Source organism: Electrophorus electricus, chromosome 12, assembly GCF_013358815.1.
Source record: "Electrophorus electricus isolate fEleEle1 chromosome 12, fEleEle1.pri, whole genome shotgun sequence".
Taxonomy (NCBI): Eukaryota; Metazoa; Chordata; class Actinopteri; order Gymnotiformes; family Gymnotidae; genus Electrophorus; species Electrophorus electricus.
This window is the reverse complement of record NC_049546.1, coordinates 9944629-9960623: the sequence shown is the minus strand read 5'-3', so window position 1 is coordinate 9960623 and position 15995 is coordinate 9944629. Positions and strand designations below refer to the sequence as shown.

The 15995-nt window shown below is 45.4% G+C and overlaps 1 protein-coding gene across 1 annotated transcript in view; it reads left to right on the top strand.

The window, feature by feature from the left end:
• The window catches only part of aff2 (AF4/FMR2 family, member 2), a 135127-nt gene extending 120060 nt beyond the window's left edge, over positions 1-15067 (top strand). The window contains exons 11-21 of the mRNA XM_027002154.2: positions 1566-2615; positions 3195-3310; positions 5521-5764; positions 6503-6642; positions 7014-7077; positions 8236-8372; positions 8992-9063; positions 10270-10363; positions 10675-10724; positions 11824-12059; positions 13220-15067. Coding sequence (XP_026857955.2) covers positions 1566-2615; positions 3195-3310; positions 5521-5764; positions 6503-6642; positions 7014-7077; positions 8236-8372; positions 8992-9063; positions 10270-10363; positions 10675-10724; positions 11824-12059; positions 13220-13341 — 2325 coding nt within the window. The 3' untranslated portion in view covers positions 13342-15067. The remainder of the gene's footprint in view (positions 1-1565; positions 2616-3194; positions 3311-5520; positions 5765-6502; positions 6643-7013; positions 7078-8235; positions 8373-8991; positions 9064-10269; positions 10364-10674; positions 10725-11823; positions 12060-13219) is intronic.
• The last annotated feature ends 928 nt before the right edge of the window (positions 15068-15995 follow it).

Genomic DNA, 15995 nt, shown 5'->3' with positions numbered 1-15995 from the left:
CAAATCATGGCCACGCTTTATCACGTCTTTACAGGGAGCTCAGTGGAACTGAATTATTTAAAAGTTCAATTAATGTGAGAATAATCACTGAGCCAATTCAAAAGTTTAGAGTGCAGAACAATAAAACCTCTCTAGATTCTTCAGTTGTCTATTCATGTTGCCCTATAAATGAGTACTCTGAGTGAATTAATCCCACTTATTCAGAAGAGCTGTTTGCATTTAGAGTACTGTTTTGACACATTCAACTTGGTGGAGATCAAACTAATTATTAGTAATTAAATTTGAGTGACTGTAAGTGCTTATAAATATTTGTGTGTTGACCACCAAAAACAACAGATATTCCATAGAGTGGGATAAAGATGAAGATCCTTTATTTTATTCTTCAAGCAAATTCAAAACACTGGGGGAGAAATGTACTGCGGTTTTCCCAGGGTAGAAAGGCTGAATGTGTAAAAAGCTGTTGTAAAAGCTTAACTGGCAGTTTTAAAGTTGCCCCACAGTGGCCCTAGGCTCCCTCAGTGCATCCACCAAAAACAAGCACCCTCATTTTCATTGCTCCTTTGGGGTGGAGAGATGTATCATTTTCTTTCAAGCTGCACTGCACAGTCCTGATGCCTTAACAGGAAAGCTCCAGGAGGCCTGTAAAATTTGGATGTGCACAATTGTCAATTCATCATCTCTGTGTGTACTCTTAGGTTTCATTTTTGCAGTTTGTATTGGCATAAGTCTAAATGTGATAGATGAGATAGAAAGCATGGGTTTCAACTGTAAAACAGGGTGGAAGATTAGCCACTTTTTTCTGGAAAGATCCTGGTAGATCCTGATCATATGGCGAGTGTGGGAAGGTAGATCCTGATCATATGGAGAGTATGTTCAACATCTTTCACCCTCTGTGGTTTTAATGGTTAATTTCGACATCTGCTCATTTCCGTGACTTCCGTTTTCAAATGATTTGAAGTCATTTAGAAGATCATCCAAGACAACCTTTATGGTTTTGTATGAAAGATTTATACATGTCTCAGAGCATAATGGTACAAAACAAACGATGCAAGCTAATATGGCTGATGAAAACATCTTTCTCCCCGTCAGAGTTGAGAGCACCATCAGGACAATACATTGTCAAGCTTCTCTGCCATTCAGACGTTTTACGACTTCCTCTCTTAATAGCTTCTTCTTAAAACTGACTCATTGGTCTGTGAAAGTCATATAACTGAATCATTGCCCTTCTTATGAATCAACACCATAGACGGATGATGCCCATGTAGATATGGGCCATTACAACTTTGGGTTACATGTGTTTTGGGTTGAAAAAAATTTATATGTATATTCAGCACTGTGTCATTTGATGCGGTGAGCATTTAAAAAGTGTTGCATCTCCTTAAGAGTCTACCAAATGTTCCATATTTTATGTGTGGAAGACAAGTAATAGTAGATACTTTTTATGTAGTGCATGGGGATAATGTATGATACAATATCCAGTTCAAAACCAGTCAATCGTGGTGTGCTATGTCGGGATTCAATTAAAAACAACAACCAAACTTTCATTCCTGTTTCTCTTTCCATAGCCTGAACCACCATCAACGAACAAGTGGCAGCTGGATAAGTGGCTGAACAAGGTCAATCCACACAATAAGGCCCTTACCAACACCCAGCCAGAGAGTCATGGCCTCAGCCGTTCCCAGCCTGAGGAGGACCAGGCTGCTGAGAGCCAGAACTGCAGTAAGAGCAAGCCCAGCGCATCTCTTGCACAAGCCGACTCCAAGGACCGGGCTTTGCTCAGTCCCATCCGAGAAAAGGCTAAGCCCAAGATGGGCCAGAAAGCTCCAGATGGCAAGGGGGCCAAGGTGAAAACCCCTGCTACAGTGGATCTGGCCCCATCGCGGAGAAGCACAGGCAAGAAGCAGCCCAAGAAAGTCGAACGATCCTCCAGTAGCGAGGAGCATAATTGGCCCAGGCCAGCGAACTCAAGCACTACCCAAAAGGAGAAAGAACCTCCACCTTTAGAACCAGCTAAGGCCAGAGGGAAAGCGCCAGGGGGCAAGACTGCCCCCAGAAAAGAGCCACGGTCCACTGCGGTAACCACCACTGCTGCCACCTCCACCACAGCTGCAGACAAGAAGAAACATCGAGGGCCCAGTAAGATAATCCCCAAATCAAAGGAGTTTATTGAAACAGAGTCGTCCTCATCAGAGTGCCACTCAGACCCTGAGGAGCTTTCAAAGGTACATCTCCCCTGCCCAGGGCCTAGCAACCTGAACCTCAAATCCAAGGACTGCAACAGCAATATCCTGAGTGTGAGCAGTCTTGCCAGCACCAGCAGCACTTCCATCCCAGACCCGGGAACCACTGACCTCCTGGAGGAACCCTTCTTCTCGCCCATTCCCATGGTTCAGAATGAGCTGCTGTCACCATTGCGAGACTTTGAGGATATCAAGTCTCTGTGGGTCAAGATTGAGCTCAGCCTCCTGTCACGGATCCCTGGGCAGGACCCGCCTGAGCCACCACCCCCCACCAAGGCCGAGTGCCGGGAACCCAGCGTCAAGCACAGGCGACAGCAGTCACCCGCCTCCATTCCCCCAGAGAAACCCACCAGCAAATCGAAGAGGAAACACAAGGCATGTGTCCAGTCTCTTCTCCCTACTATTCAGACTCATATTATCAAGGCTGTTAGATTACTGTTGCACAGATGTAGTATAATAGAAGGTGCTCCTAGGACATTAGAGACAATCTGCGTGAGAACTTTAAAATGCCTACTTTCTTAGCCTTTTGTTAAAAAAAAAAAAAAAAAAAAAAAAGCTTCTTTGTTGTAAAATCATTCTAATCCAAAACACTGAGTGAAGATTATAGCCTTATACTTACCTTGGTTTTACCTATAAGCAACAACTTAGAACAGATGGACATCCTCCATAAAACCTCCTCCTCTCGTGCTGATGGCCTTGTGCTACTTTGGAGACATCCAGGTGCAGGACACAGTTTTATAGCTGTACCCTTGAGAAAGCCTCTTAGCCCAAGCACACTCCAGGGTCCTTGAGTTCCACCCCTTCTAACTCCACCCCTGTGCTCAGTGTTTAAGTGCTCTAGTTCACTTTATAAACTCCCCTGAAATATGATCATAAAATCATTGGTATAGACTGCATTCAGTAGATGAGCGAAAGCAGAAACCAAAGGAACAACTGGGTCTTTTGTGCTTGCAGTCGGAGCATTGTGAGGTGTTGAGTGGGAGCAAGAAGTTAAGACTGGAGAAGGAGGCTCTGCTCCTGCCTCCCTGCATCTCTCCCATCCACAACCACAAAGTCTCCAGCACAAAAGAGTGAGTATTTGTAACCTTCCTGCCACACTTTGCTTACATTACTACACATGATTGATTCCTCCTACGTGAAAGGTCTGACGTGCAAAGTGACCGTTTGTTTGGTTTTTTTACTCTCTGTTACTCTCTGTGCTTGGAAATACTTTTTCCCCATCCTTAACAAACACGGCATGCCTGTTAAAATGGAGTAAGGGCTGAATGCGAAAAAGGGCTGGAATGAGTTTGTAAAACATGAGCTCAGCGTGTTTACGACTCAACCAGGTTTTATCATCCCTCTTCAGATCATGTCTCTGTGAGGAAAACTTTAGGTGTTGCCTTTCAAATGTTCAACTCATATGCAATGCAGCAGCCTAAGATAAGATGTGCTAGCTCAGCTGAGTCCCACGCCCTATGTTGTGTCCTTAAAAAGCATGATGGGATACAGAGGGCCCAGCAGGAGCAGCAGGTCAGACTCTGTGCCTAGCATTAACTGCCATTCTCCTTTGTCCCTTTACATTACTGTAATTTAACACTGACACTAGGGCACAGGCACCGGCTAATTTTAGATATTCAATTAGTGCCAGAGCAGGAAAATGTCTGCCAATGACACGCTCATGACAGAGGTCATGAGGCCATCCTGTTCGTATGAGTATCCAGTGCACGATGACATGACTAATGGCAACAGTGTGATCAGCAGCTCCAGGCTAAAATATTAGCCTCTGCTAATGCTTGTTACTGGAAGCATTGAGCACCTTTGGGGCTATTTAATGATATCACCTGCCCACTGGGCTTTAAATCAGTTCTGTTCAGGCAGTATCGATGCACACACTCTGCTTCCCCCTTCTAATTAGATTAGAAAAACAAAGAAGCCTTTATTATTGTTTTAAACTGAGGAAGCTCAGGACATTTTAACATAAAGCAAGACAAAAAAAAATATGCTGAGGCTTTTTCCATGCCATAGTTCATGATTCTCTTTTAATGTTGCTATGTAGTGACTCTATTTTCTTAACTTGGCATCTTCTTTGAGCTTATGAGGTGCAATCAACATGCAAAGAACTCTTCCCACCTATAATATATAGCCCACCTCAGATAAACCGATAAAGAAATTGTACTCATAATAGCAATGGCTATATATATTAGTCATTTGATTTTTGTACACTACAAAATAGGACATTTTGACTGTCTGGGAATGGGTCTGGAAGTGTATGTAAAAGATTGGCAGTTGAACCATAACTGACTCATGCCAGACTACATGTCATGCTTATTCTGAAGCTCCATCAATCAATAGACCAGAGCTCTTGTGATTTCAAGAGCTAAGCATAGGTCATTTTATTGTCTACCTATGACCAGATTACTACTAGAAAACAATAGAAACTACTATAAATAAAGCTCTGCTGCATTGCATGACGGAATGCCCATGGTTCTGGTGCACACAAACAAAAACCTCATGAACTAGAGGGACAGAAGAAATGGGAGAATTTTAAATGACGCCTTATCTATTTTTAGCCAAATTATGACCAGGGGCTGTGTAGAAAATGACATCACATTTCAGCAGTTGCTCATATAAAACTTGGATAGGATTTTCTCTCTAATTAGAGTTTAGTTAAGTGTTGAGACACAGTCTAGACCCTCAGGCATTCCTGTACCGAAGGCGAGCTACTGAAGCTGCACCTTTGGGCTTTCTCCAGTTTGTGTTACGCTTGTGTAATAGTAGAGCAGCCATTTATGGCGATGGAACCCAGATGATATTGGACCAGTCTGCTCCTCTCGATTATTTAGCATGTCTCTTTTATAACCACAGCACATCTTGCTGCATGCTAAATGAGTGGAGCACCTCGATAAAAGTGCATGCCCACAAATCCCATAATCAGCTGTGAGGGACTGTTCAGTCACTTAACCTTTCTCTAGCCCACTTCAGTACACAACCTCAGGCAGAAACATTAACCTAAGATTGACTTTAGATCTTTCCCGCCACGTCTCTCAAACACTGTTAATATAGTCCACTCCTGGACTCTTCACTCCTGCTTAACGTTTCAGGAGCACTCGCGTTTTCCATGTGCCTAGTCTTTGTCTACTTATCGAAATGCTCTTTGATCAACCAGAAGCAGCCGGTTGCCCAAAATCAGCCAATGTTTGGAGAGGCTTGGTGTGGAGAGGCCTTGCAAGCACCTGGGCCTGCTGAAGTGGTCCAGGCAGGCGCCGCTAACGTGTCTGTCTGCCTTTCGTCCACGCAGCCGAGGAAGGCAGCCAAGGAAGCTCCTGCCACCATTGTTGTCTCCGCTGTCAGACGAGCCAGTCGGCCGCCAACGGCGGTGCAGCGAGGGCAGCTCCCTCAGTGTGGAGGCGAGTGCGACTGCTCCCGCCACCATCCCATCTGTCCACGCACTGGCCCCTTTGTCCTCCTCTTCCTCCTCCTCATCATCCTCATCACACAAGCACCGCAAAGGAGAAAGCAAGGCTCACTCCAAGAACAGCTGTGTAAGAGCAATGCCATATTCTGTAGTTTTGTTGTATGTGGTGACCATTTCTTCAGTGCACTTGGTGTATCTTTGGTATACTTTAAGTAGAGTTTTGTGTTTATTATTTATAAAACATGACTAATAGCGCAATTCTTGGCACATGCTTTGCGATATTTAAATGTCGGTGTCATAAAAGTGTTGTTTGTTTCATGATTGTACTTTTCACTTTTACCTAACTAAGCATACATTTTGTGCAAGCAGTTAAAATTGTTTACAGTACAGCTAGTTTCCAGTGTGTGGTGTGCCTATAACACATCACATAGTCTCCCATTAAACATTTCTAATTTAAAATTATTGTACTTACAATTATCAAAAATGTTTTGATTATACTTGTATTTGATCATTACTTTTTTCTTTCTTTGAAATGTGGTGCAATTGCTAAAGCGTTAGATGGGAACAGGAAAACTGGGGAGAAATCATCGGACTGCAGAGCTGATTCATCCACTCTTGCCATAGATTATTTTTTCCTTGCTGGAGGCTTCGACCACATTTCCTGTGTTTTTGCAAAACTAATTACCCTTTTGGAGGGATTTCAAAATAGCCTTGAAGGCAAGAAAATGGATGCCATGTGCCGATTCATCTGAGCTCAACTTCTCAAAGCCATTCGAGAAACAAAGCAGAATAGCCTACATGATTCCTTTCTGTATCATTTGAGCCGCTAAATGCTAATTAGCATTTTAATGGACTCTTCATATAGCAGGAGGAAGACAGCCACTCTAAGCCCGCCAGCGGTTTCCATGGCAACGGTCAGTCAGAGCCTGATGTGTGGCCGAACCCTTCATCTTTGTCAGTGGAGAATATGGAACCCAGAAGACCCAAACTCACATTCAACAACACGTATGTACCATGCACCAAACAGTTTGCTAAGACGGGTTTGTGTTAGCATGATCATTTAACGTGCAGCTGCTGTTATCGTATCAGTTTTGAACTTATGCGGCTGTAGGCCAATGTTTGACGTTGAAAACATTAATTGTCCTGGACAAAAAGCATACATGCACCAAAGTTCTCTGCTGAAAAACTCCAGACCACCCCTTAGGTGCACACTACGACCAGGCTGACTCTGTGATTCTTATCGGGTGCTTAAAGGCTCCTTTAAATGCATGCAGTGACACGCATGAATATCTTATGGATGTATGTAACGTGCATGTGAAGGAGGCACATGACCATTCTCAGTGGCTAATTTCAGTCCATTGTTTCCTACTGCACAGTGTTCATAATGCGGACTACTATATGCAGGAGGCCAAGAAGCTGAAGCACAAAGCCGATGCCCTGGTAAGGACGGCCTCCCTCCCCCCACACCACGTTCTTACCTCAGTGTGGCGCGCTTTTTCATGTGCGACTTAAAATAGCATATTCCTTACCCATCTCAGAAAAGAGTATCTTTAATAGCTTTTCTATTCCTGTTCATTAGTGTTGTTTCTTCAAATGATGTCACTGATGCGTGTGTCAAAGTTAATTTAAGGTTAATACAGAAAGCCCTGGGAGGAGAGGGGCGTTAGTGATGCCGCTCAGCCACCAGTGGACAGCATTGATCTCTCCCACACCTTTTACCTGTGGGCAGCAGTAGCTCATAAGTGGAGCTGATAACAGTATAAAAAAGGTTCCTGTGCAAAGGGCTTTACCTGAGAAGGTGTGGCACACAGGCACTGGAAGAGGACCCTTGCTTTTCCTAACATGCTTCAGAGAAGGGGCAATTTCTTCTGATTTACTTAACAGGCTCCTGTGGCCCAAATAACTGGATCTCAGCAATTATCTCTTGAGGCATTGTGCTTTACAGAAGGTTACGTCCACTCCACCATAAATTGGCACACTGATGTAAAATCCTATCCATGAATATAAAGCAAAAGGAATTGATTGCCCGCATTGCAGGAGTGTAATCGCCGGTATGTAATGAATCTCGGGCCACCCTCTGGCTCATATTTAAAAGGTTTATTTGGAAATGGATGGAACCTGTTGGAGATGTGTCTGCTAAGACAAGTGGTCGCTAAATCGGTTTTACACACTCTCTTGCATTTGGCATGTAAAAGGGACTGATTCCTTGGGGGCATTACATTTAGCAGTATTGATTAGTATTTGATTAATGAGAAGTACACTTCTAAATGTTGAAGCCAATAAATCAGTGCCACACGAAGACGACAATGAACTGGTGGTCTGCACACAGTTTAATACCAACCAACCAGTCATAATATCATCAGAGTTCGAAATCCTTTTTTACCCTGTGTTCAAGAATCTGTATGTTGTGTGAAACTGATTTCAGTGAGCATCGCTCTGGACCTGCTCGTTTCAAGAAGATTGTTTTTTCTTTCCCCCACGCAGCTCCACAGGCTGTTTATGCACGTGCTCTGGCTTTCTGCAGCTGATCTCATGTCTGTTGTTATTACTGCAGCTGCTCTCCCAGACTCTTATTACTGCCCTTCTGCCCCTCCACAGATGGAGAAGTTTGGCAAAGCCGTGAACTACGCCGATGGCGCGCTCTCCTTCATCGAATGCGGCAGCGCCATGGAGCGCGACCCGCTGGAGGCCAAGTCGCCATACACCATGTACTCGGAAACCGTGGAGCTCATTCGGTCAGTACTGGCAAACCACTCATCCTCCTTCTGAGCTAGGTGGTGGGTGGTTGGTGGGCCCTCCCTCTCTCCCTCCCTTTCCTCCCTTACTTACCCGCTAGCCTCCTACCTCCCCTATTTCTCCCTTACCTCATTCGCCAGCCGCCTCCCTCTCCTCCCCCTCCCTTTGCTCCCCTTCCCTCCGGGATTGGCCACCCTACCTGCCATGATTGAAATAAAAAAGATGATTGTCATTAGGGCCACCGCTGGGCAACTCTGCATTACAAGTCACACAATTAGCGGCCCTTGTTTTATTAATGTCACGGAGAATGAAAATAGATGGACCTCGAAGCTCATCAGTGCGCTTGGGAGATTTGGGCGGTGCTGACTGAAACCACTGTTCTGCAAAAGCCATGCGCGGACGCCCAAATTTGCGCACAGCCATGCATATACTACAGCATAAAAGGCTGTCGCGTTAGTGTGTTAAACCTAAAGGATTTAATTTATGCTGAAACAGAATTGCACTGATGAGGTTTTCCTGTTTCTGTAATCATTACCAGTAGCACTGGCACCAGCAGGGTGAGTTAAGCAACATGGCGTAAAAATAAACTCATTTCCTTGTTTTGTTCTGTCATTTAAGGTACGCAATGAGATTAAAGAACTTCACCAGTCATTCAGCTACGCTAGCAGAGAAGAAATTAGCAGTGCTATGGTGAGTTCTGCACATCCTCTCCAGAGCTCTCAGCCATTCTCTGTAAAGTCTGTCGAAGCCCAACCGGGCTCACATAACAGATTTTCATCAATTCCTTTCACATATGTCATGTTGCTGAGAATAAATTCCCGTAGTGTAGGACATGACAGCAGTGTGTGAAGCGTGTATTTAAAGAGCCAAGCCTCTCCACTCAGCCTGACTGCACGGGTATCGAGGGCGGCGGTGTGCAGACCCGCCTTGCCCTGCACCACTCCTAAACGTCACTCGCTTACACGGCAACAATCAGCCACATCTGGGACGGAGTCCTAAAGCACCGCCAAACTGCGTAATCCACTTATACCCTGTCATTATTCTCGTGTTTAATTAAGCCGTTAGAGGCTGATGGAAGGTCTCCACGCAACACCAGCTGGGAAGCATGTTGCCCGCCGGATAAAAGGTGCATGGGACCGCCTGCCTTTCACATTACGGGGGGCCCATGCTCGCTGAGTGTCATGGTCAGACGCGCCACCCATGGCGGGATGACTGCCACTAGGCTGGTTCGAGACGCAGCCACCAGCTCTGCACGCACTTGTTAACCAAAGTCATCTGGCACTTGAAAGTTCACTTTTAAAGCTCCTTCAGTTCAGTTTGGTAGATCATGGGCAAAGACCTCCTGTCGCGCTGGAGGTGGGGATGGACCCATGTTCTGAGGTCGGGGGCTGTCAGACATGTTCTACTGTTCGGGCCAAAGCTGAAGGTTCGCCACTTCACATGAGCTTCAGCGTCCAGGCAGTTACATAAGTGCACATCTCGTCCTCGGTTGATAAGCACATTGACAGGTATGAAAGAAGAAAAAATAGCACACAACCTGTCAGGCAAACCTGTCCTACTGCTGACCTAGTTATCAGGGACTGTGAGTACACAGTGTTTATGGCTATAAGATGAGAAGTCTGGTCCTATTAGAGATGACAGAGGGCTTGTTCGGTTTCACGAGGCACTGCATATGCCTCTGTTGTCTGCTGTCTCACAAGCATATGACTGAAAGGTCACGCACCCTGTGTCAGGGCTGCCCACGAGCCAGCATACTCCTGTGTGCTTACAGGCATGCGTTCGCTTTTGTTTGCTTGTTCGATTACCTGTTGAGATCTGAAATTCTTTCACGTTCCGCCTCAGCGGCAGAAACACAAATGCTTGCATGACAACAGCGTGCCTTTCCGGTCTCCGCAGCAACCGCTGTTTGTCCCTGCTGTACCTGCGGATGTTCAAGTTGAAGAAGGAGCACGCGATGAAGTATTCCCGCTCGCTAATGGAGTACTTCAAGGTAGGGCCCTTCAACACCACCTGACATTCCAAAGTGCAAGCTGGTTTCTGCACTTGCAGAGCCAGTTTTCATCTAACTAAATTGAATTCATATTTGTTCAAATAGCATGTTCTCATTAATTTTGCGCGCCAATATTAAAAAGCCATTCATTTATGCAGTTAGTGTACAAATTAATACCATCAATTATCTGCATGCGTTGTCAGACTGTAAGCTCATGATTAATCATGTTTGAGCATTTCTGCAACCGTGTGCTCTGTCATTTAACATAAATAATGTTGCCTTCCCCAAACCTCTCCCCCTGTTCCCCATAGAACTCGGCGAAAAGTTCCCAAGCACCTTCACCATGGGGGGCCAATGGAAAGTAGGTCCTCCTGCCTCTGACATCACTGCCTGGCCTCTCCCTTGTCTTCTGTTGCCTGCTCTGTGCTTAAGAGTGGCCTTTTTCTCTGCTGTTGCTGTGGGAATCGGTAGACCTTTGCCCATGCCATGTGAAGCCCAGTCATGGTTGCTTTAAGCAAATGAGAGGGCAGGAAGAGATGAAGGAAGCAGCTCTTCCATGCCAGCGCCATGGCAACCTGGCGTCTGTGGGGCGGGCTGGCGTGAGAAGCTCTGTGTATGTGTATGAGTGCGCGTGTGTGTGTGTGTGTGTATGAGCGAAAGAGTTAGCCGCTGGCTGGAGACTACCCAGGCCTGCTGTTCTGCAGCCAACGCGCCTGTCAAAACCAATTAGCTTGGCGAGCCAGACCCCTCCAGCCTCTCTGGCCTTCGCAGCTACATTAGCAGTAAAGAGAGCCTCCTAATCCCCCCTACCTGCTACATCTATGATCAACACCAGCCAACCCCCTCCCCACTGCCCCCCTCATGCCGTCTTTACCTTCTTTACCATCATGAATCTTTTCTCCCCTTCCTGTGTTGTCTCCCAATTCCACCACCCACCCCCCCCCCCAGCACCACACTGATGGTTTGTTTAGTCGAGCAAAGCCCGAAACTGCCCAAGAATAGGCCTTGCTGTTGACAGCGGACATAATTCTACCTCACTGGGACCAAGTGCGGTTCAGTTTATGGCTGGAATTACGGTCGACGTGGCCTGACTGTTTGGGTTTAACCACGGGAAGACTGATGTGTGCAGACCGCTGACTGGCAGAGGCTCCAGCTGTGCATGTGTGCTTATAACTTATAACACTGGACTGGTGGACTGTGATGAGATGCAATATTTGGTAAAAGGTCAAGAAAAGTAATACAAATAAAGTCAAGACACTACGGAGTATTGGAGAGCAGAAGTGCATACAGCTTTGCATTAATTAGAGACAAAAGAGCTACACACGAGCTGGAGAAAAATAATATGGGCCAAAACAAAAAATGCAGGGTGCAGGTTACGCTGCTTTGTGAATCAGCATACCGCCTTTCATATTTGCATAATTTATGAGCTGGTGTGAGCATGCCCTTCCCTTGCCATGCAGGAGTACCGGCACGCCCTCGCCTATGTCCCTGAGCCCCTCCCCCATCAGCTCGGTGAGCAGCAGCACTGGAGCCGTCGGCTCCTCCTCTTCCTCGTCGTCGTCATCGTCATCGGGCAGTGTAGCCATCCCCCAACGCATCCACCACATGGCCGCCAGCCACGTCAACATCACCAACAACATTCTGCGCAGCTACGAGCACTGGGACACGGCCGACAAACTGGCCCATGAAAGCCAAGGTAGGCATGAACTCCAGGGCTTTGGCTCGCTTAGCTCCTGCTCACACACTCACACAGAGCCATGGCAGAGTATCTGTGCTATTTCCAGTGAGGAATTGCCATGGGCAATATAATTTAGTATTTGCGTCTAGAAAATTTAACCATTAAAGTTTTATAGTCACAGTCCTAAAGATGAAATGTGAATTTTTTTATTGCAGATGCAAACCTTTTCTTGATCACGCAAAGCTTACTAACATTGCATAGCTAGAATGTCCTTCTCAGGACATGTCCTTGTACCCTGGTTCCCATTGTCAGGACACATCTGTCCTTAGCCAGTAGTGAAGCACTCTCTCATAGGCCTGATTAGTGTTATTTTACATCATTTATCTATATTTGTCAGAGGCTGAAGAGAGATCTGGCCCCTCTCGCAAATTAGCCTTATCAGTGGCTGTTTGTCCGGACCACTGTAGACAGCAGCTGCCTGCCCAGTGCTGGAAGTTTGATGTAGCCTCTGCTGCCACCGCCTTGCTCTCCCTCGCCCCTCTAGAGAAGGCTAATTAACAAGCACAGGCACTCTGTGTGTGTGTGTGTGTGTGTGTGTGTGTGTGTGTGTGTGTGTGTGTGTGTGTGTGTGTGTGTGTGTGTGTGTGTCATGTGAGGCCTCCCTGGCTCAGAAGTCAGCCATAAGAAACCGGTCTGTCCGACCCTCTCTGGAGTCCTCCCACCCTGACCCCTTCACTGTCTCTGTTCATAATGAACTCAATTAGGGCCTGTTGGGTTCAGCCTTTGGGCAGCGTGATGTCGAAATTGGCCAATTAGAGCACAGTGAGCTTAGATGTAGGGCTTTTCACATTGCCCGAGTGGCACCGTCCATGTGGATAGGTTATTGGTGCACTGGCCTCTAGTTAATTGCAGCTTGTCATTAGTTAGTGGAGAGACGTAGTCCAGTATTTTCAATCAGTCCTGAAAAAGACATACTCCCTTTGACATGGCCCCTTTCATTTTGAGCGTAACCTATTCAAATTACATTTGAAGAGTTTTAATATCATAGGCAATTACTATTACCATCTTTTTTTTTTCCAACCATTTGCTGGAATTAGCGATGTGGGGGGCGAGGCAGCCAGGTGTTTCTGGGTACTTCATATTCATGGGTGTATTTTTGTGTGCTGTGGGTCTGGCAGAGTTCTTTCAGGAGCTGGACTCGGTAATGGAGCCCCTGACACAGCACAGCAGCATGACAGAGCTGGTGCGCTACATCCGCCAAGGACTGCACTGGCTCCGCATCGAGGCCCATTTGTTATAGTGCTGGCACTTCCACTGTGCTCTCCCTCCTTCTCTCCCTCCCTCTCTCGCTCTCTCCCCTTCCCTCTCCCTCACTCCCTACTTCTTTTTCTTGCTCTCTCCCTCCTCTTTCCTTCCGTTGCTCCTCCTTCCAACATATCGCCACCAGCACTGCCGTCTAGCGAGCCATACCCCCCCCGAAGCAGTGGCTCCTCCCAGGGGTGCCCGACAGTCAGCACCAGACGGGGCTCTGTGGTCATCTGCCTCTACAAAAAGGGAACAGCAGTGTGAGTGGAACACACAGTGCTGTATCCTGGTCTTCGCAGGTTGCTTCTTGCCTCGCTTCAGGAACCAGTATGGGCATACATTATAAGAAAGCAGCACTGTTGTCATCTCAGCTGTGACCAAGGTCATAACAACAGAGGGACATGATGTCATGAAATAATGGTGTAAGGGAATTTGCACCAGCTCCCAGCCATTACACCGACAAGACTGGGTTGTACTGCACATGCCCACAAATGGCTGCAGGAGGCTAGGCGATTAGCCTTGGGATGACCGCATCTCTGTTTTCGAAGCAGACAAAGATCTGAACTCTTATTTTATTTTGTACAGCACACATGGTTTCCTATGAAATACCATCTCATTCTGTGGAGGAAGCACACAGGTGACCAGCGTGTAGTCCTGCTCTATGTCAGTATTGTTTCTTTGTATTACATCTGTGTCTGAGGGATTGGTGGTCAAAGTGGTAGCAACAACACACACACACACAAAAAAGAGATCCAGCCCTCCAATGACCCGATTTCTGCACTCTGCAGTGCCAATAATACCTATTAGTATGTAACACTCATGTTGGCTTTATTCCAAAGCTGAATTCCTTATAGGGACCACATGTCTTAAATTTGTCAGAGACTGTTTATCGAAAGATTCCCTGTGCAATTGACTTGTACAGTACATATGCACATAACAGAGAACAGTGTCTTCATGGCTTGATGGGTCTTTTGATCTTTACAATATGTACCATACCAACTGTGTTCTATATGACAACACTTTTACTATTTGATGTTTGTTCAATCTTGCATGTTCACAGGGAGTTATAGATAGTTCAGAAGGAGTCAGACATCATTTATAATTATTCAAGCTCTTCAAAGTTTCTAAGTGTTCGGTGCTGTGTTTTTTTGTTGTTGTTTGATTGTTTCTATTTGTGTGTTTATTTTGGGGGATGGGAGGGAATTAGACCTCTTGGTGTGAAAACACACAATGTTAGGTTGTTATCTATAAAGAGTTTAGTGCCAGCTGTCATTCACAATACTTTATTTACCCCCCCCAGCACCCCAAAAATAATCTGAACCTTCTAACCTGTAGAGTAGATATATTGTAGCTTAATGCCATTTTGAACTGACAAATACCCACATTTGTCATGAAATGTGTTCAGCCTCTTTCAGCAGTTTCCACAGTAGCACCTTAATGTCCACTGTCGATAGCTGATATGCTGGCAGTGCAAGGCGAGCCATTTCTCTGAGCTCTGCTGTTGTGTTCCAGTAGTGTGGGTGTGCAAGAATGTGTACAAGTGTATGTGAGAGGCGTGGTGTGGAGGACCGGGGGCCAGATTCTGAGTGGCAGCTTCAGTTTCGTTATTTAGACTGCACAGCTTCTTGATTTCGGTTGCAGACCATCTTTGAGAGTCTGAATGTGCGAGAGAAAGATTGTGTGTGTGTGTGTGTGTGTGTGTGTGTGTGTGTGTGTGTGTGTGTGTGTGTGTTTGTGTGTGTACATATGTGCGTGCTTGCGTGCGTGCGAGCGTGTGTGTGTGTGTGGAATGGGAATTTCACCAAGATTTTACAAAAGTGCCTGCGTATGCAATGAGAATTTATTAGAGTCTATATTTAAGAATGAGAATGAATCTAATGATTTTTCCATACCATATTGGTATATTCAATTTTATTTTCTTTTTCGTACAACCACAATTATTTATTTGTGTACTTTATACTGGCAATGGTCATACCTGTTTTGGCTTTAACGTTTCAATTATAACGACAACATTTCAAATTTCTGATTCCATTTCTGCCCCGTTGATGATAGAAAATGACCTATAAATAGCAGAATTTGACAGGTTGCAGTCATCTTGAGTGACTGCTCTGCCAGTTTTTTGAAAGGAAATGTGCTCACCTAATCAGGAGAACAACCTGCATGAAGAATTGTGCAATTGATATTACAAACTTCAATTGTTACTGCAAAAAAATTCAAAGACAGCCATAAGATAAGAACTACTGCAGCACTGTGTCTTTTAAATTCTTCATATGTAGCAGTATATCCCAAATCGACTTCTCCTGAATACACACAGGAAAATGATCTGTGTTAAATAAGCACCTAGGCTACATCAGCGATCAGGATCAATAGACCATGTGCATCAGAGACAGTATACACTAGGTGTTAATAAAACCAAGTAGATTTGGTATTTATATGTATGCAGTGGTCTACATCCGTGGTCTACATCTTAAATGCTGCCCCCTGATCAGTCATTTTTATCAAAGTGCAATAGCTGTTGGACCCAGTAATTCAGAAGGTGCATATAGCAATATAGTTATAATTGTTTAATCTGAAATTAGCTGTAAGTAAAATAGTTAAGAACTGTTGCAAGTGTATTTTTCAGCACTCTTAGTTTGCTTCCCACTAGGA